The sequence below is a fragment of the Cetorhinus maximus genome, chromosome 1 (genome assembly GCF_964194155.1).
Source record: "Cetorhinus maximus chromosome 1, sCetMax3.hap1.1, whole genome shotgun sequence".
NCBI lineage: Eukaryota > Metazoa > Chordata > Chondrichthyes > Lamniformes > Cetorhinidae > Cetorhinus > Cetorhinus maximus.
Window position 1 is genome coordinate 41,057,907 of NC_135879.1, and position 20,267 is coordinate 41,078,173.

At 44.6% G+C, this 20,267-nt stretch overlaps 1 protein-coding gene across 1 annotated transcript in view; it reads right to left on the reverse strand.

The window, feature by feature from the left end:
• Nucleotides 1-1,127: 1,127 nt before the first annotated feature.
• The window catches only part of LOC144679649 (interleukin-8-like), a 68,968-nt gene continuing 49,828 nt past the window's right edge, over nt 1,128-20,267 (reverse strand). Inside the window, exons 2-3 of the mRNA XM_078540251.1 lie at nt 3,435-3,570; nt 1,128-1,215 (exon numbers count right to left, since the gene is read on the reverse strand). Of these exons, the coding sequence (XP_078396377.1) occupies nt 1,128-1,215; nt 3,435-3,570 (224 nt within the window). The remainder of the gene's footprint in view (nt 1,216-3,434; nt 3,571-20,267) is intronic.

Below are 20,267 nucleotides of genomic sequence, written 5' to 3' on the forward strand. Positions count from 1 at the left end.
ACTGCCTGCTCAGTGATACAGAGCTGGCAGTGTTGAGTAATACTGCTCTCTGGTCATGCAAGCACAAATCTGTGCAATTATATTGAAGCACAGAGCTCTGTTCATTTGTATCTAAATTATGGTGAAGTGTTTAGTGTTGGTGAAATGGTGGCAGGATAGTTGACTCTTTGCTGGCAAGTAAAGGAACTTTTTACGCTTTGCTTTCTACTGGCGATGATGCAGTGCAACCTGAAAAAACTGAAGTAGTGCAGGACTGCACCATTTGCCAAATGGCAATTCACCATCAGTTTGCCAATATAATTATCAATATAATTGCCAATATAATATATTATAACTTATGCGACTCACATCCAGTCTTCAATATGATGTCAAGCAGATACAATGGTACAGGGTATATAGTCCAATAAGAAAAAAATCAGGGTTTCATTCTCAAAGTGCTAACATTGTTGAATAAATAAATGCATAATTATGAAATACTGACTTAAGACAGTTATACATTCACTGCCAAATTCTTAGACAAATCTGAACAAGATGGCAGATAAATATGGATTCTTGAGCTGTACAGAGTCCTTGGAATGTGTATGCGTCAGCCTGTTCAGAATCCCATAGTGAGTTTATCTTCATTGACCTCCATTAGTCCTTTTGGGATTATAGAACATATGAAAATTAAGAAAAAAATGTGATGTAGTGTTAACTCCACAAGAACCTGGTAGTTTTTAGGTGCAGAAGGACTGATGTGAACTTTTAGTCTTTTTAATAGCATTAGAACACTGATCTAAATTCTGCAGCCTTATGCTCTCGGCAGGAGCTGCATTCAAAGAGTTAGGATGAGCAGCACAATAGTGTTTTGGCCCTAACTTCTACCCTTGCACTCTTCAACCATGGCCCCCAGTGCAGACTGTGGGATCACTGAATTTTCCTAAACTCTTTTTTATCATGCGATCTTGGATGCCAAACAGATGGTATCCTCTTTCTGTAAGTTACAAAAAATGTTTCAAAGTGATTTGCACCGTGCACTATAACTAATACATGCCACACCTGACTGAGGACTGTTTAACATTGTAACTGGATACAAAGTGAAATGGTTTCCCTTTTTGTATTCTCTGACCTTGCACAGGAATAGGAACTTACTGACTGATCATCCTGTTAATAATTATTTTCACCCAGGCGGATTCGGGATTCAGACAAACCTGATTAGTGTTCTGAAGAGTGGCACTAAAGAAGTGAAAAAATACATTTATTTCAGATTGCCTGTTCATTATCAGAACAATAAAAAATCATAATTAATAAAACGCTATTGAAATTCTTAAGTCTCTATTTTAGCACCCTTCCTGCTTTACAGATCTGTGCAGGTGACAGAAGGGAGCCCTTTGTCCCATGTGTAAGATCCATGATGGAGCTGTGGGTGAGACTGTGACTAAATGGGGAATACATTGCAGGAAAGGAAGACTCCAATATGGCTGTTAGCCTGCACCCTGGTAGGGTAATGAAATCCTGGTGATTATGATTACTTCAGCAATGCCCCTTCATGGGAACTTGGATTCGATAGTTGATAACTAAGTCTGTGGCATGGCATTGGACTTGACATGGACAGCATCAAGATGGTTAGCATATTGCCAACCATTGTGCACAGGTCCTCTAACCAGGCTGAAGGCAGAAATTTGACCTGCAAAAAGTTGAAGAACAAACTGCATCTTTGAATAAGAGTTACTGGAAGGAGGCTGAGTATGTAAACATTGCTGATATATTTAGTGCCCACTTTGATTAATTTGCAGAGAGTTAAGATATTGGTGTTGAAACTATGAACTTAAACTGGTGAAATAATACCGACCTGCCTGTCTTAGGTTACCAAGTCTGCCAGAAATAATCAAAATAGTTTCAATTTCCTGCACAACTCAATGGGTCATGGTGTGTTTCCATGCTGTGACCAGGAAGCTGGTGACAGTGGATTTATACATTTGATTATGAGTCATATTGCTCACATGCTATTCAAGAGGGGGCTCCTGATGTGTGCTATTCTCTGAGCAAGGGTTCAAACCCATGCCCTGCCAAGTATCTAATGTTCAATAAATGACCATTGCCCATGGGGAAGCAGCCAAGTGGGGTCTCTTTACTGTCACAGTAGTTGCAACATTGCATGCCTGTTACTGAGAGACTCATCCTTGGCAGAATTCATAACTCAACATTTGAGTTAGGCAGAGCTATAAAACTCCAGTATGCTGTACGTTATTGATTGACCAGTCTGGCTCATTGATTGGTTATGGAGAGGCAAGGTGCTGAACTTCTCTCATTTGACTGCAGATAATACCGCAAGCCAAAATGAGTCAGATAGTCCTACTTAATCATTAGCACGTTGAACTCTGGCTCCCTGTTGCTAAGTTGCAAAGGTTTAGAAGGTTAAGCATCAGTAATATGCCTCATACACTTGAAAGTCCCTAACACTTGAATCTCCTAGGGCAGAATTATCCCCCCGTTGGGGGGGAAGTTGAAGAGCGGGTGCGCGGAGGTGTGCCTCTGATTGGCACCCCTGGTTAGGGGTGCGCCGCCATTTTATGTGGGCAGGCCAATTAAGGCCCACCCAGCATGACGTCCGCATGGAAACGTTATGTGCTCCCTGTGCAGGCGGGTGGGGGGGGTTTCCCTGAGCCGAGAGTGCACTCTTTCACACATGCGCACGAAAGAGCGCACTCATCTCCCTGTGGCTAAGTGCAGCCTCAGGGAGTTCGGCTCTACTGTAAAAAATCTGAAAAATAGAAAAAAAAAATCCCTGACATGTCCCCTCATGTGTCACTGTCACATGAGTTGTGACATGTCCATAACTTTTACATACACTTTTATTACATTTTTTAAAACCTACATGAAACCTCATCCCGCCCGTGGATGAGGCTTCATGCTTTTTCTGAAGCCCACCAGGGCTTCTGGTCCACTAATTAGTTTAATGTCTCTGTCAGTGGTCTCAATTGGCCATTGACAGGTCGGTGGGCGCACAGCTGATTTTGCTGAGCCCCCGCCTACCTGAAAATTTAAATGGGGCGCGGTGACGTCGGGAGTTCCCCCGACTTCATCCTGCGTCATTTTACACGTTGGCGAGTGGGCCCCGCCCCCCCGCTCGCCGACCGGGAAATCCTGGCCCTAGTTTTCTGGGTTTCATTAAGTGGAGTGTTTCCCTATAGGCAAAGTGTGCATTCTATTTTACTCTAAAGAAAACTTTACTGATATGACCTTCCAAGTAGCTCCTTTCACACTAAGTGAATGTTTACCCTGAATGTTAAAGACCCAGTCAGCTATCCTCCTGTAGCATTTTAAACAACCCTATTTTGTACCATTTGATATTTATTATCTATTCATACTATTAAGAATTATCTTCTGACAAAACAACATCTAAATGTCATTAAAGAAATAAGAATCATAAATATTCTGTCATAAACACTTACATAATTTCTACATTTTCACAGTGAGTACTGCTTGGTATAATGGCAATATTCTCCATGGCCTTTGGATGGATGAATTTTGAAGTTGTTTTGATACACTGACAGTGCAGGCTCATTCCTGTTCTTCCAATTGATGCAGCTATATAATCAAAATACACAAGAAATGACTTTTGAAAACAGAGTTTAGTTTTCTTTCTTAGATGTATATTTATTCATTTGGACTGAAATTTTATTCCTACTTTCCTGGTATTGTCAGGTACCTTACAGTCTTTTGTCCAATACCACTCTCCACTGAAATTTAATTTTCTTAAGATAATAAAATCTAATCAAATGTGCAGATTACTATAAGTCTCCATTTAATTTGTGTAATAAAAAAAGTAATAGATTATCGCAATAGCGATTCTATCACAAGAACTTTAGGAGAAATCTTATTTACATGCACATTGTAAATGCAATTCTAGATTCTGAATAAATAACATTCAATTCTAGAGTTTATTCATTTCTTACCTTCTGTGGAAGCCACATAAAGTACATAGAGTAACTTTGCTGTTCATTGTGATTTACTTGTACAATGTCTTGTATCTTTTCATTGTTGCTATCTAGTTGCAGTCTGTGTTGGTCGCACATTATTCAACACCTGTATTTATTGTCTAAATGCTGAGACACTAAAGAAAATTGACGTAGGCTGGGGACATTTTCAGGAGGCTGTGGTTAAACGTGTAGGGTTCATCATGAGCAAAGTGCACCAAAATGTTATGTGACTATGATAAATCGCATGTAAAATCAATAGCATCACTTTCCTTCATAATCATGCTTATTCATAACCTTCTCAGAAAATATTTTATTGCTATCAAAACTATGCAACCAGTTCCAAATCTAAAGTAAGAATATTTAAGCACCTGTTCTCTGCCAAGAATTAAACTTGAGCAAAAAGCTTGAAGCAACCTTATTTGCTTTTAAACCAGCCAAAGGTTCATTACTAAATGAACAACATTTCTGGAAATTATTTTTTTCAGATAATTGGTGACATTGTGGAAATAGATTGTTCAAATATTTAAATATAAGAGGAAAAAAATAGATGAAACCAGAGAGTGAGATCTGTCTGTAGGCTGATTTTTGCTTTTGATTTCAGTAATTTAAGTTGTATTGGATGAAGTGCTAGATGTTGAGGCCTATCAGGGAATGTTAAGCCATGATGATCCTTCCATCCAAATTTAACATATGCTATTAATATATTTGGCAATTAGTATGTTATAAAATATAGGATTATTTTCCAAACAAACCAGTTAACGATGAGTGTAGAGATGTGGAGAGATAAAGGCTTTGGGCTAAATTTTGTTGAATGAGGAGCAAGTCCTGTTGCTGGGGCTGAAAGCGAGAGCTCTGTTGGTGGGCAGCAGGACTCAGGGGCGGCATTTTACTGCTGGCAGACTGTTAATTGGCTATTGCTGGGACCACCATCCCAACCAGAGGGCCAGCAGCTTAGCAGCCACAGTCATGCCATTGCTGGTGGTGGCCACTGCTGAGGCTGCAGCAAGAGAGGGCGCCTCAATGCTGAGTTGCTTTTATGAAGCCGGGGCAGGGAGGCAGGCCTCAGTGATTGGGTTGGGTGGTGGTAGGGGTTGGGGGGAGGGCGACAGAGTCCAATGGTCTGCCTCAGTTGCAAGGGTCCCCTCCATGGGCCATGGTGGGTCTCTCCCAGGAACCTGTTGGGAGACCTCCAGGATTTACCTAGTGGTCTCCCCACACAACAGTAGGCTCTTCTGACACTGGTAAAATGCTGGCCTGGGAGGGAAGTGGTCCTCAATTGGGCTCTTAAGTGGCTCAATTGGCCAATCGGTGGGCAGCCATACAGTTGAGGTTTCTACTGCTGATAATAGTGCTGAAGACCTGTGCTCCAGAATTAACCGGGCCCCTAGCCAAGTTGTTCCAGTACAGCTACAATAGTGGCAATGTGGAAAATTGCCCAGGTATGTCCTGTCTTCAAAAGCCAGGGCAAATCCAATTTGGCCAACAACTACCGTATCAACCTCCTCTTGATCATCAACCAAGTGATGGAAGTTTTTGTTGACAGTGTTATTAAGTGGCACTTACATAGCAATAACCTGCTCCCTGATACTCAGTTTGGCTTCCACCAGGGTCACCCAGCTCCTGACCTCATTACAGCCTTGGCCCAAACATGGACAAAAGAGCTGAACTAAAGAAGAGAGGTGAGAGTGACTGGCCTTGACAGGGCAGTATTTTACTGAATGTGGCATCAAAGACCCTCGCAAAACTTTAGTCAATGGGGGTCAGGGGGAAAACTCCCAACTGGTTGGAGTCATACCTAGCACAAAGGAAGATGGTTGTGGTTGTTGAAGGTCAATCATCTCAGCTCCAGGACATCGCTGTAGGAGTTCCTTAGGGTAGTGTCCTAGGCCCAAACATCTTCAGCTGCTTCATCAATGACCTTCCTTCCATCATAACAACAGAAGTAGGGCTGTTTACTGATGATTGCACAATGTTCAGTAACATTCTCTACTCCTCAGATACTGGAGCAGTCTGTGTCATATGCAGCAAGATCTGGACAACATACAGGCTTGAGCCAGTAAGCGGCAAGTAACATTCACAGCTCACAAGAGGCAAACGATGATCATCTCCAACAAGAGAGAATTTAACCATCTCCCCTTGATATTGCTAGATTCCTCACTAGCAATATCCTGCAAGCTACCATTGACCAGAAGCTTAACTGGACCAGCCATATGAATATTCTGGCTACAAGAGCAAGTCAGGGGCTGGGAATTCTGAGGTGGGTGACTCATCTCCTGACTCCTTAAAGCCTGTAAGTACAAGTCAGAAGTGTGGTGGAATACACTTGTCTGGATGAGTCTAGCTTCAATAGCACTCAAGTAGCTTGACACCACCCAGGACAAAGCAGCCCGCTGGATTGACATCCCATCCACCACCTTCAACATCCACTCCCTCCATCACTGATGCACAGAGCCAGCAGTGTGCACCATCTATAAGACGCACTGTAGCAGCTCACCAAGGTTCCTGCAACAGCATCTTCCAAACTTGTGACTTATTCCACCTAGAAGGACAAGGCAGCAGATGTATGGGAACACCACCACCACCTGCAAGTTCCCCTCCAAACCACACACCATCCTGACTTGGCACCATATTGCCATTTCTTCACTGATACTGGCTCAGAATTCTGGAAGTCCTCCTTAGCAGCATTGTGAGTGTATACTCCAATGACTACAGCAGTTCAAGAAGAAAACTCACTACCCTGCTCAAGGACATTAGGGATGGGCAACAAATAGTCTCTACTCCAAGACTGTATGACAGGGACCATTCCCAAGTTATTTCTGGAATTTTGACCTTTATGTTTTAAAAAGCCTCAGCCAATCTCATGAGACTCTTTGAGGCTTCATGGAAGGCCATACCCCTTATTGAAAGCAAATTAAATGATACTAGAGGGAAAAACGGCCCATTTTGAAATAAAATTAATTTTTCCTGTAGAAGCCTGGTGACACCTCAAGGTGATATTGGAATGTCTTCGCAGGTGCTGGGATCTGCCCCGAACATGTATCTACCGAATCCCCAGTTTTTTTCTGAGCTGTAGGCTGTGAATGTGGATTCTATTTTGACACATCCCCTCACTGGTAGTGTGGGCTCTGTTCTGAAAACCCCTCGGTTTTCCAATTCTCATCCTTGTTTTCAGACCCCTCCATAACCTCCACCCTCCATATCTCTGTGAACTCCTCCAGCCCTCCGACCCTGGGACATCTCTGCATTCTTCAATTCATGGCTCCTTGCTTATCCCAGATCTTTAACACTCCACCACTGGTGGCCAAGCCTTCAGCTATCTGGGTCCTAGACTCTGAAATTCCCACTCTAAATCTCTCCACCTCTCTCTCCTCCTTTAAGACATTCCTTAAAAACTGCCTCTTTGACAATATTTTGGATCATCTGTCCCAGTATCGCCTTATGTGACTCAGTATCACATTTTGCTTGCTAACACTCCACTGAAGCACCTTGGGATACTTTACTGCATCAAAGGTGCCATACAAATGCAAGTTGTTGTTGTATTTGTTGTTGTACAACCTAAAATGTTCTTCAACACTTAGATTTAAATTAATGATTAAATGGAACATTTCAGAATAAAACTTCTTTTACCATATATAAATAACAAACGTTGATTTGTTAGTTGATTTTTTTAAACAAGGACCTGGCAAATAATGTATTTAAGTTTTTTTCCCTCAATCTCCCCTGTACAGATAGGCTGTTGTGTAAACCATACACTGCTTCTGCTGACTGAGGTAAAGGAAGTGATTCAAAGTCAAGCTATTGTGACAGAGAGTTTGCAATATGGTCTTTATGTCAGAGCTATTGCATTTCCTGTTCCAGTCCTTGGTATGTGCAGATCCATTGACAAGGCCGATAAAGCTGGATCGAGAACCCTCAGGAATGTTGTGGGAAGATAAAGGCGTGAGAGAGGACAGTGACAGCAGCAGCTGAAACAGGGAATCGCAATATGACTCTCACTCCGGATTTCACCATGCTTTTCCTTTTTTTTTTGAGTGGAAAGCAAATTTGCTTGTTTAGAACAGAGCTGAACTTATTATCCTTCCCTTGGTGCCCCCCTACCAGTCATAGCATCAAACTGCTGGGCTTTGATCAGAATTACACTGTGACAGCAGTATCATACTAAGCCCACATCGAACTACTCAGTGTCCTTTATGAAATGGGAAAAGCAGAACTCTTGGGCAGAATTTCATGGTACCCAGCAGGCAGGTTTGTAGACAGGGAGGCCACTAAAATTCTGTGCGTGCCATACCTTTCACCTACCCACCCATCCCTGACTTTGCTACAAATCAACAGGCGGCGGGCGAGACCTCAGATGGCCAATTTGTGCCAATTGAGGCCCAATAATGGCCACTTCCTGCCAGGCCGCAGCTTTTTGGCTGGCAGGAAGAGGTTGCAGACAGGTGGGAAGCCCGACAGGAAAGCCTGCTTGAGTCCCAGGCAGGAGGACCCCTCCTTCATGGACTTCCTTTTCTGATCAGAGGCCCCCACAGCCTGCCTTTCCCTCAGGGTGTCCCCTCCCCTTCTGGCCTTTGCACCCTGGCCTCCAACCCTCACACCCCCAAATCATCCCACCAACCCAAAGGCCCCCTACCCTGGCCCTGCCGAGAACACCCCCAACTTGCCTGTCACCCAGCACCTGCCTCTTCTTCAGGGCCTGGATGCAGTTCCAATAGTGACCACCGCACCCTGTGGCTCTGCTGGGACCAGAGAGCTGTCAACTAATCAGATTGGCCAGAGGTGAGAGGCAGAAGGCCCATCTGAAACCGATTAACGCTCCTTAGAACATTAAATAGCTGCAGGGCAGGCCGTCAAAGTGGGGGAGAGTTTTACGGTGATATTTTTGACAGCAGACGGCTTGGCCTTTGGTTTTGAAATGTTCAGAGTGGTATAATTGGAACTCTTTCCTCCTGTTCAAATGCACAAACATACACATACAATCCAACTTTACTGTTGATCAAATGTCTTTTTCTTTGTTGGATTATTTGCATTCAGTCCTCTTGCTGTATAGAGTTATAGTTACAAGTCTGGAATGTTAATGAGGAGAATAAGAAAAAAAGAACTTTAATGGAATCAGAGCAATTACAACCAATGAATTACTTTGTGAAGTGTTGTCACTGTTATAATGTCAGAAACGTGGAAGCTGATTTACGCACACAAGGTCAAATAAAGAACAATGAAATAATAACTAAATAATCTGTTTTTCAATGGCGTCAATTGAAGAATAAACATTTGCCAAATAAATGACAGAAATTATTGTGGCAAGTCATGCTACTGGTTTGAATACAGTTTTGATAATAAAATGAAGAGACCTGTCATATGAGCATTAATAAGATATCCCGTCAAAAGAAATTAAGGGCTGAATTTTCACAGTAATGAGCTGGAAGGCGAAAGGGCTGGTATTATGATGCGGTAAGGCATCAGGAAGGGAGCGTGCGTCTTCCCGCTGCCTTGGCATTTCTTTTTTCATTCTTTCACGGAATTTGGCCATCGCTGGCAAGCATTTGTTGCCCATTCCTAATTGCCTTTGAGAAAGTGGTGGTGAAATGGCTTTTTGAATCGCTGCAGTCCAAGTAGTACAGATACACCCTCAGTGCTGCTGTGAAGGGAGTTCCAGGATTTTGATCCAGTGACAGTGAAGGAACAGCGATATAGTTCCAAGTCAGGATGGTGAATGGCTTGGAGAATAACTTGTGCCTGTGGGGGTGCCTGTGTGAGCCTGTCTGTCTGATTGTGTCCGTATTAGTGTGCTGTCAGGCTGCCGACAAATATCCAACTGCCTTCTCACAGCTTTCCAAGCTAACTCTGATGACTGCTTTCTGTTGCAAGGCTCTGCAAGGAACACTGTCGAATTCTTCCACGAGCTAGAAACTAGAACAAATCTTCCAGTTTTTCCCTCGCGAAACCCAAACTGAACGACCTCCTTCTTTCAGCAAATACATACTGATCAATTAAACAAAGAACTTTCTGACCAAGGGCTGGATTTTATGAGGGGATGGGTGAGAGGACGGGGGCTTGGTCTGCTCACCCCTTCCCACCCTGGATGGAAAGTCAGCTAACAGCCGACACGGCAGATATAAGCCCACCCTAGAGCAATAACATGCTGGGGGCTGGCTAAAAGAGCTGAGAGTGGGACTTCCACCACTCAACTTGACTGGCGGGCAGCAGAGCTCACTTGCCAACAAATCAGCACCCTTTTCTCAAGCAGTATAAATTGTTGCTCTCCACAAAATTTGGTATTCTTGCATCTGTCCTGATGAGTGCAAGACAAAAGCTTCGACAACGTGCCTCTTTTTTCAGCAACCAGGTATTCGCAACAGTAAGAGTTTGTGTGATTGTGTTTGTGTGAGAATGTTGGTTGTGCCTATGTGAGTGTGCCTGTGTGATGTTCTGATCCAGTTAGGGACCATTAACTTTTAAAGATTAAATAAAACATCCACAATTAACCAACAGAACTACACCACAAGATTTCACATTTTCAAGCAAAAACAAACTTTATTGAATGCCAGAAGAATTAAATAAAGCAAACACTATTATCTTAACACCATAGCTTATAAAGACGTATGCTATAAACTTAATTCACTTTTTACTCCCCACGTCCTACCCCGCCTAAGAGTTCCCTTACCGTACAAAATCTTGAAGGTTCATTCACTTTTTCCTGGAACCAATCTAAAAGGTATGCCACAGCCCTCCCAAATTTATTTTAAATGACCTTAGTACTCCAATGCAAGGATCTATGGGGGGGGGTTACCCATTAGCTCCACCTTTTTCCTTTACCGACCACACAACTGTGGAGGCCTCAGATCATTGTTTGGGTTGCTGACAGATATGCAACTGCTATCCCACAGCTTTCCAACCTAACTCTGCTGACTGCTTTCTGCCACAAGGCTCTGTGGGGACCACTGTAGATCAATTCCACTATCTGTAAACTAGAGCAAATCTTCCAGCTGTTTCCCCTCATGAAACCCAACTGGACAGTCTGCTTCAGTCTGAGAGTGTCTGTGTGATAGTGTCCTTCTGAGTGTGTCTGTGTGAATGTGAGTGCATATGTGAGTTTGTCTGTGAGTGTGTGTGTCTGTGTGAGTAGGTGAGTTTGTCTATGTGAGTATGTGAGTTTGTCTGCATGCGTGTCTGTGTGAGTGTTTCTGTGTGCGTGATTATGTAAGTGTGTGTGTGTCTGTGTGAGTATGTCTGTGTCTGTGTGAGTGTCTCTGTGTAAGTGTGTCTGTGTGAGGGTTTCTGTGTGAGACTGTGAGTATATGCGCGCGTGTGAGATTGTATGTGTCTGTGTGAGAGTGTCTGTGAGATTCTGTGTGCCTGTGTGAGAGTGTTTGTGAGATTCTGTGTGTCCGTGTGAGAGTGTTTGTGAGAATCTGTGTGCCTGTGTGAGGGTGTCTGTGAGATTCTGTGTGCCTGTGTGAGAGTGTCTGTGAGAATCTGTGCGCCTGTGTGAGAGTGTTTGTGAGATTCTGTGTGCCGGTGTGAGAATGTTTGTGAGATTCTGTGTGCCTGTGTGAGAGTGTTTGTGAGATTCTTTGTGCCTGTGTGAGAGTGTTTGTGAGATTCTGTGTGCCTGTGTGAGAGTGTTTGTGAGATTCTGTGTGCCTATGCGAGGGTGTTTGTGAGATTCTGTGTGCCTGTGTGAGAGTGTTTGTGTGGTAGTGTGTGTTTGTGTGAGAGTGTTTGTGTGGGAGTGTGTGAGTGTGTGAGAATGTTTTTTTGGGTGTGTGTGTCAGTGTGAGTGTGCTCGTGTGGGACTGTGTGACTGTATGAGAGTGTTTTTGTGGGAGTGTGTGACTGTGTGAGAGAGTTTGTGTGGGGGTGTGTGCCTGTGTGAAAGTGTTCGTGTGCGTGGCCAGGAGTCCAGGTGGGAATTAGAAAAAGCATGAAACCTCATCCTGGGATGAGGCTTCATGTAAGTTTTTAAAAATTTAATAAAAGTGCTTTTAAAAGTTCTGGATATGTCCCAACTCATGTGACAGTGTCACATGAGGAGACATGTCAGGGAAATTTTTTTTCTTCTATTTTTAATATTTTTTACAGTAGAACCATCTCCCTGAGGCAGCACTTAGTCTCAGGTAGATGAGTGCGCACTTTCGTGAGCATGTGTGAAAGAGCGCACTCGTGTTTAGGGATTCTGCCCCTGCCCGCACAGGGAGCGCATAGCGCTTCTGTGTGGACATCAAGCTAGGCAGGCCTTAATTGGCCCGCCCACGTAAAATGGGCAGCGCGTTCCCGATCGGGGGCGCCGATCGGAGGGGCGCCTCTGCATTCCCGCTCTTCAACTTCCCGCCTGATGGGGGGGAAATCCTGGCCTATGTGTGTGCCTGTGTGAGAGCGTTTGTGCGAGAGCGTGTGTGTGTCTGTGAGAGTGTTTGTGAGATTGTGTGTCTGTGTGAGAATGTTTGTGCGATTACATATGGCTGTGTGAGAGTGTTTGTGTGAGATTATGGCCAGGATCTTCTGTTCACTGTGCAGGGGTGGGCCCCGCATGCTGACACATAAAATGATGCCTGGTGATGTCGAGCACGCGTCCCGATGTCACTGTGCGTCATTCCGATCTTCAGTTCAGCGGGTATGCACCAGAGTCGGCTGCACGCCCGCGAAACTGTCCAAGGCCTATTAAGGCCATTTATCAACTAATTGAAGTACTTGTCAGGGCTGCCTGTCCAACCTTAAGGTTGGCGGGCAGGCGAAGAGCCCAGGCGGCCTTCACATTTTTCATGGAACCTCATCCAAGGGCGGGATGAGGTTTCATGAAGGGTTAAAAAATTTAATAAAAAATTTTATTACAATTCATAGACATGTCCCAGCTCATGTCACACTGTCACATGAGGGGACAAGCCAGAACATTTTTAAAAATTCTTTTTTTCAGATTTTCACGATCAAATTAATCTCCCTGAGGCAGCTCCTTGCCTGAGGGAGAATTCTGTGCACATATGTGCGCAGTGATCAGCTACACACACGCCGCTACCAACCCACCTGCTCCTGCCCAGCCCGCCCGACAGGAAGAATATTCTCCCCTATTTGTGTGTCTGTGTGAGAGTGTTTGTGTGGGTGTGTGTGTCTGTGTGAGAGTGTTTGTGTGGGTGTGTGTGTCTGTGTGAGAGTGTTTGTGTGTGTGTGTGTGACCGTGTGAGAGTGTTTGTGCGGGAGCATGTGTCTGTGTAAGTGTCATAGTGTGGGCTGTGTGTGTTTGTGTGAGAGTGTTTCTGTGGGAGTGTGTGTTTCTGTGAGAGTGTTTGTGTGGGAGTGTGTGACTGTGTGGGAGTGTTTATGTTGAACTGTGTGACTTTATGAGAGTGTTTGTGTGGGAGTGTGTGACTGTGTGAGAGTGTTTGTGTTGAACTGTGTGACTTTATGAGAGTGTTTGTGTGGGAGTGTGTGACTGTGTGAGAGTGTTTGTGTTGAACTGTGTGACTTTATGAGAGTGTTTGTGTGGGAGTGTGTGACTGTGTGAGAGTGTTTGTGTGGATGTGTGTCTGTGTGAGAGTGTTTGTGTGGGAGTGTGTGACTGTGTGGGAGTGTTTGTGTTGAACTGTGTGACTTTATGAGAGTGTTTGTGTGGGAGTGTGTGACTGTGTGAGAGTGTTTGTGTTGAACTGTGTGACTTTATGAGAGTGTTTGTGTGGGAGTGTGTGACTGTGTGAGAGTGTTTGTGTGGGAGTTTGTGTCTGTGGGAGAGTGTTTGTCTGGGAGTGTGTGTGTGTCTGTGTGAGAGTGATTGTGTGGGAGTGCGTGTCTGTGTGAGAGTGTTTGTGTGAGTATGTATGTGATTGTGTGAGAGTGCATGTGAGAGTATGTGTGTGCCTGTGTGAGAGTGTTTGTGAGATTATGTGTGGCAGTGTGAGAGTGTTTGTGAGATTATGTGTGACTGTGTGAGAGTGTTTGTGTGGGTGTGTGACTGTGTGAGAGTATTTGTGTGAGAGTGTGTGTCTGTGGGAGAGTGTTTGTATGGGAGTGTGTGTGTGTCTGTGTGAGAGTGATTGTGTGGGAGTGCGTGTCTGTGTGAGAGTGTTTGTGTGGGAATGTGTGTCTGTGTGAGAGTGTTTGTGAGGGTGTTTGTGACTGTTTGAGAGTGTTTGTGTGGGAGAGTGTGACTGTGTGAGAGTGTTTGTGTTGAACTGTGTGACTTTATGAGAGTGTTTGTGTGGGAATGTGTGACTGTGTGAGAGTGTTTGTGTGGGAGTTTGTGTCTGTGGGAGAGTGTTTGTCTGGGAGTGTGTGTGTGTCTGTGTGAGAGTGATTGTGTGGGAGTGCGTGTCTGTGTGAGAGTGTTTGTGTGAGTATGTATGTGATTGTGTGAGAGTGCATGTGAGAGTATGTGTGTGCCTGTGTGAGAGTGTTTGTGAGATTATGTGTGGCAGTGTGAGAGTGTTTGTGAGATTACGTGTGACTGTGTGAGAGTGTTTGAGTGGGTGTGTGACTGTGTGAGAGTATTTGTGTGAGAGTGTGTGTCTGTGGGAGAGTGTTTGTATGGGAGTGTGTGTGTGTCTGTGTGAGAGTGATTGCGTGGGAGTGCGTGTCTGTGTGAGAGTGTTTGTGTGGGAATGTGTGTCTGTGCGAGAGTGTTTGTGAGGGTGTTTGTGACTGTTTGAGAGAGTTTGTGTGGGTGTGTGTGACAATGTAAGAGTGCTTGTGAGAGCATGTGTGTGCCTGTGTGAGAGTGTTTGTGTGGGAGTGTGTGAGAATGATTGTGAGAGTATTTGTGTGCCTGTGTGAGAGTGTTTGTTAGATTTTGTGCAGCAGTGTGAGAGTGTTTGTGAGATAATGTGTGTCTGAGTGAGAGTGTTTGTGAGGTTATGTGTGTCTGTGCGAGAGTGTTTGTGAGATTATGTGTGTCTGTGTGAGATGTTTGTGAGATTATGTGTGACTGTGTGAGAGTGTTTGTGTGGGAGTTTGTGTCTGTGTGAGAGTGTTTATGTGGGTGTGTGTGTTTGTGTGTGGATGTTTGTGTGGGAGTGTGCGAGAGTGTGAGAATGTTTGTGTGGGTGTGTGTGTTTGTGTGAGAGTGTTTCTGTGAGAGTGTGTGTGTGTCTGCGAGTGTTTGTGTGCGAGTGTGTGACTGTGTGAGATTGTTTGTGTGAGAATGTGTGACTGTGAGCGAGTGTTTGTGTGGGAGCATGTGTCTGTGTGAGAGTGATTGTGTGGGTGTGTGTGTTTGTGTGAGAGTGTTTGTGTGGGAGTGTGTGATTTGTGTGAGAGTGTTTGTGTGGGAGTGTGCGAGAGTGTGAGAATGTTTGTTTGGGTGTGTGTGTTTGTGTGAGAGTGTTTGTGTGAGAGTGTGTGATTTGTGTGAGAGTGTTTGTGAGGGAGTGTGCGAGAGTGTGAGAATGTTTGTTTGGATTTGTTGTCAGTGTGAGAGTGTTTGTGTCGAACTGTGTGACTCTATGAGAGTGTTTGTGTGGGTATGTGTCTGTGTGAGAGTGTTTGTGTGGGTATGTGTCTGTGTGAGAGTGTTTGTGTGGGACTGTGTCACTGTGTGAGAGTGTTTGTGTGGGAGTTTGTGCCTGTGTGAGATTGTTTGTGTGGGAGTTTGTGTTTGTGTGGGAGTTTGTTTCTGTGTGAGAGTGTTTGTGCGGGAGTGTGTGTTTGTCTGAGAATGCTTGTGAGAGTATTTGTGTGCCTGTGTGAGATTGTTTGTGTGGGAGTTTGTGTTTGTGTGGGAGTTTGTTTCTGTGTGAAAGTGTTTGTGCGGGAGTGTGTGTTTGTCTGAGAATGCTTGTGAGAGTATTTGTGTGCCTGTGTGAGAGTGTTTGTTAGATTATGTGTGGCAGTGTGAGAATGTTTGTGAGATAATGTGTGCCTGTGTGAGAGTGTTTGTGTGGGAGTGTGTGAGAATGCTTGTGAGAGTATTTGTGTGCCTGTGTGAGAGTGTTTGTTAGATTATGTGTGGCAGTGTGAGAATGTTTGTGAGATAATGTGTGTCTGTGTGAGAGTGTTTGTGAGATTATGTGTGACTGTGTGAGAGTGTTTGTGAGATTATGTGTGACTGTGTGAGAGTCTTTGTGAGATTATGTGTGCCTGTGTGAGAGTGTTTGTGAGATTATGTGTGCCTGTGTGAGAGCGTTTGTGTGAGTACATATGTGACTGTGTGAGAATGCTTGTGAGATTATGTGTGTCTGTTTCAGAGTGTTAGTGTGGTAGTGTGTGTTTGAGTAAGAGTGTTTGTGAGATTTTGTGTGTCTGTGTGAGAGTGTTTGTTTGGGATTGTGTGCCTGTGTGAGAGTGTTTGTGTGGGAGTGTGTGTCTGTGTGAGAGTGTTGGTGTGGGAGTGTGTGTTTGTGTGAGAATGTTTGTGAGGGAGTGTGTGTCTGTGTGAGAGTGTTTGTGTGGGAGTGTGTGTCTGTGTGAGAGTGTTGGTGTGGGAGTGTGTGTTTGTGTGAGAATGTTTGTGAGGGAGTGTGTGTCTGTGTGAGAGTTTTTGCGTGGGAGTGTGTGTCATTTTGAGGTGTTTGTGTGGGAGTGTGTGTCAGTGTGAGTGTGTTTGTGTGGGAGTGTGTGACTGTTTGAGAGTGTTTGTGAGATTCTGTGTGGCAGTGTGAGAGTATTTGTGAGATTATGTGTGGCTGAGTGAGAGAGTTTGTGAGGCAGTGTGTGTTTTTGTGAGAGTGTTTGTCAGATTATGTGTGTCTGTGTGAGAGTCTTGGTGTAGTAGTGTGTGTTTGTGTGAGCGTGTATGAGAGATTATGTGTGTCTGTGTGAAAGTGTTTGTGTGGTATTGTGTGTTTTTGTGAGAGTGTTTGTGAGATTATGTGTGTAGTGCGAGAGTGTTTCTGTGGGAATGTGTGCCTGTGTGAGTGTTTGTGTGGCCGTGTGTGTTTCTGTGAAAGTGTTTGTGTGGGAGTGTGAGTCTGTGTGAGAGTGCTTGTGTGGGAGTGTGTGTCTGTGTGAGTGTGTTTGTGTGGGACTGTGTGTCTGTGTGAGATTGTTTGTGTGGGAGTGTGTGTCTGTGTGAGAGTGTTTGTGTGGGAGTGTGTGACTGTGTGAGAGTGTTTGTGCAGGAGCATGTGTCTATGTGAGTGTCATTGTGTGGCTGTGTGCGTTTGTGGAGAATGTTTCTGTGGCAGTGTGTTTTTCTGTGAGAGTGTTTGTGTGGGAGTGTGTGAGAGTGTGAGAATGTTTGTTTGGGCGCGTGTGTCAGTGTGAGAGTGTTTGTGTCGAACTGTGTGACTTTATAAGAGTGTTTGTGTGGGAGTGTCTGACTGTGTGAGAGTGTTTGTGTGGGTATGTGTCTGTGTGAGAGTGTTTGTGTCGAACTGTGTGACTTTATGAGAGTGTTTGTGTGGGAGTGTGTGACTGTGTGAGAGTGTTTGTGTGGGTGTGTGCCTGTGTGAGAGTGTTTGTGTTGGAGTGTGTGTCTGTGTGAGAGTGTTTGTGTGGGAGTTTGTGTCTGTGTGAGAGTGTTTGTGTGAGAGTGTGTGTCTGTGTGAGAGTGTTTGTGTGGGAGTGTGTGTGTGTCTGTGTGAGAGTGATTGTGTAGGAGTGCGTGTCTGTGTGAGAGTGTTTGTGTGAGTATGTATGTGATTGTGTGAGAGTGCATGTGAGAGTATGTGTGTGCCTGTGTGAGAGTGTTTGTGAGATTATGTGTGGCAGTGTGAGAGTGTTTGTGAGATAATGTGTGTCTGTGCGAGAGTGTTTATGAGATTATGTGTGACTGTGTGAGAGTGTTTGTGTGGGAGACTGTGTTTGTGTGAGAGTGTTTGTGTGGGAGTGTTTGACTGTGTGAGAGTTTTTGTGTGAGCGTGTGTGTCTGTGGGAGAGTATTTGTGTGAGAGTGTGTGTCTGTGGGAGAGTGTTTGTATGGGAGTGTGTGTGTGTCTGTGTGAGAGTGATTGTGTGGGAGTGCGTGTCTGTGTGAGAGTGTTTGTGTGGGAATGTGTGTCTGTGTGAGAGTGTTTGTGAGGGTGTTTGTGACTGTTTGAGAGTGTTTGTGTGGGAGAGTGTGACTGTGTGAGAGTGTTTGTGTTGAACTGTGTGACTTTATGAGAGTGTTTGTGTGGGAATGTGTGACTGTGTGAGAGTGTTTGTGTGGGAGTTTGTGTCTGTGGGAGAGTGTTTGTCTGGGAGTGTGTGTGTGTCTGTGTGAGAGTGATTGTGTGGGAGTGCGTGTCTGTGTGAGAGTGTTTGTGTGAGTATGTATGTGATTGTGTGAGAGTGCATGTGAGAGTATGTGTGTGCCTGTGTGAGAGTGTTTGTGAGATTATGTGTGGCAGTGTGAGAGTGTTTGTGAGATTACGTGTGACTGTGTGAGAGTGTTTGAGTGGGTGTGTGACTGTGTGAGAGTATTTGTGTGAGAGTGTGTGTCTGTGGGAGAGTGTTTGTATGGGAGTGTGTGTGTGTCTGTGTGAGAGTGATTGCGTGGGAGTGCGTGTCTGTGTGAGAGTGTTTGTGTGGGAATGTGTGTCTGTGCGAGAGTGTTTGTGAGGGTGTTTGTGACTGTTTGAGAGAGTTTGTGTGGGTGTGTGTGACAATGTAAGAGTGCTTGTGAGAGCATGTGTGTGCCTGTGTGAGAGTGTTTGTGTGGGAGTGTGTGAGAATGATTGTGAGAGTATTTGTGTGCCTGTGTGAGAGTGTTTGTTAGATTTTGTGCGGCAGTGTGAGAGTGTTTGTGAGATAATGTGTGTCTGAGTGAGAGTGTTTGTGAGGTTATGTGTGTCTGTGCGAGAGTGTTTGTGAGATTATGTGTGTCTGTGTGAGATGTTTGTGAGATTATGTGTGACTGTGTGAGAGTGTTTGTGTGGGAGTTTGTGTCTGTGTGAGAGTGTTTATGTGGGTGTGTGTGTTTGTGTGTGGATGTTTGTGTGGGAGTGTGCGAGAGTGTGAGAATGTTTGTGTGGGTGTGTGTGTTTGTGTGAGAGTGTTTCTGTGAGAGTGTGTGTGTGTCTGCGAGTGTTTGTGTGCGAGTGTGTGACTGTGTGAGATTGTTTGTGTGAGAATGTGTGACTGTGAGCGAGTGTTTGTGTGGGAGCATGTGTCTGTGTGAGAGTGATTGTGTGGGTGTGTGTGTTTGTGTGAGAGTGTTTGTGTGGGAGTGTGTGATTTGTGTGAGAGTGTTTGTGTGGGAGTGTGCGAGAGTGTGAGAATGTTTGTTTGGGTGTGTGTGTTTGTGTGAGAGTGTTTGTGTGAGAGTGTGTGATTTGTGTGAGAGTGTTTGTGAGGGAGTGTGCGAGAGTGTGAGAATGTTTGTTTGGATTTGTTGTCAGTGTGAGAGTGTTTGTGTCGAACTGTGTGACTCTATGAGAGTGTTTGTGTGGGTATGTGTCTGAGTGAGAGTGTTTGTGTGGGTATGTGTCTGTGTGAGAGTGTTTGTGTGGGACTGTGTCACTGTGTGAGAGTGTTTGTGTGGGAGTTTGTGCCTGTGTGAGATTGTTTGTGTGGGAGTTTGTGTTTGTGTGGGAGTTTGTTTCTGTGTGAGAGTGTTTGTGCGGGAGTGTGTGTTTGTCTGAGAATGCTTGTGAGAGTATTTGTGTGCCTGTGTGAGATTGTTTGTGTGGGAGTTTGTGTTTGTGTGGGAGTTTGTTTCTGTGTGAAAGTGTTTGTGCGGGAGTGTGTGTTTGTCTGAGAATGCTTGTGAGAGTATTTGTGTGCCTGTGTGAGAGTGTTTGTTAGATTATGTGTGGCAGTGTGAGAATGTTTGTGAGATAATGTGTGCCTGTGTGAGAGTGTTTGTGTGGGAGTGTGTGAGAATGCTTGTGAGAGTATTTGTGTGCCTGTGTGAGAGTGTTTGTTAGATTATGTGTGGCAGTGTGAGAATGTTTGTGAGATAATGTGTGTCTGTGTGAGAGTGTTTGTGAGATTATGTGTGACTGTGTGAGAGTGTTTGTGAGATTATGTGTGACTGTGTGAGAGTCTTTGTGAGATTATGTGTGCCTGTGTGAGAGTGTTTGTGAGATTATGTGTGCCTGTGTGAGAGCGTTTGTGTGAGTACATATGTGACTGTGTGAGAATGCTTGTGAGATTATGTGTGTCTGTTTCAGAGTGTTAGTGTGGTAGTGTGTGTTTGAGTAAGAGTGTTTGTGAGATTTTGTGTGTCTGTGTGAGAGTGTTTGTTTGGGATTGTGTGCCTGTGTGAGAGTGTTTGTGTGGGAGTGTGTGTCTGTGTGAGAGTGTTGGTGTGGGAGTGTGTGTTTGTGTGAGAATGTTTGTGAGGGAGTGTGTGTCTGTGTGAGAGTGTTTGTGTGGGAGTGTGTGTCTGTGTGAGAGTGTTGGTGTGGGAGTGTGTGTTTGTGTGAGAATGTTTGTGAGGGAGTGTGTGTCTGTGTGAGA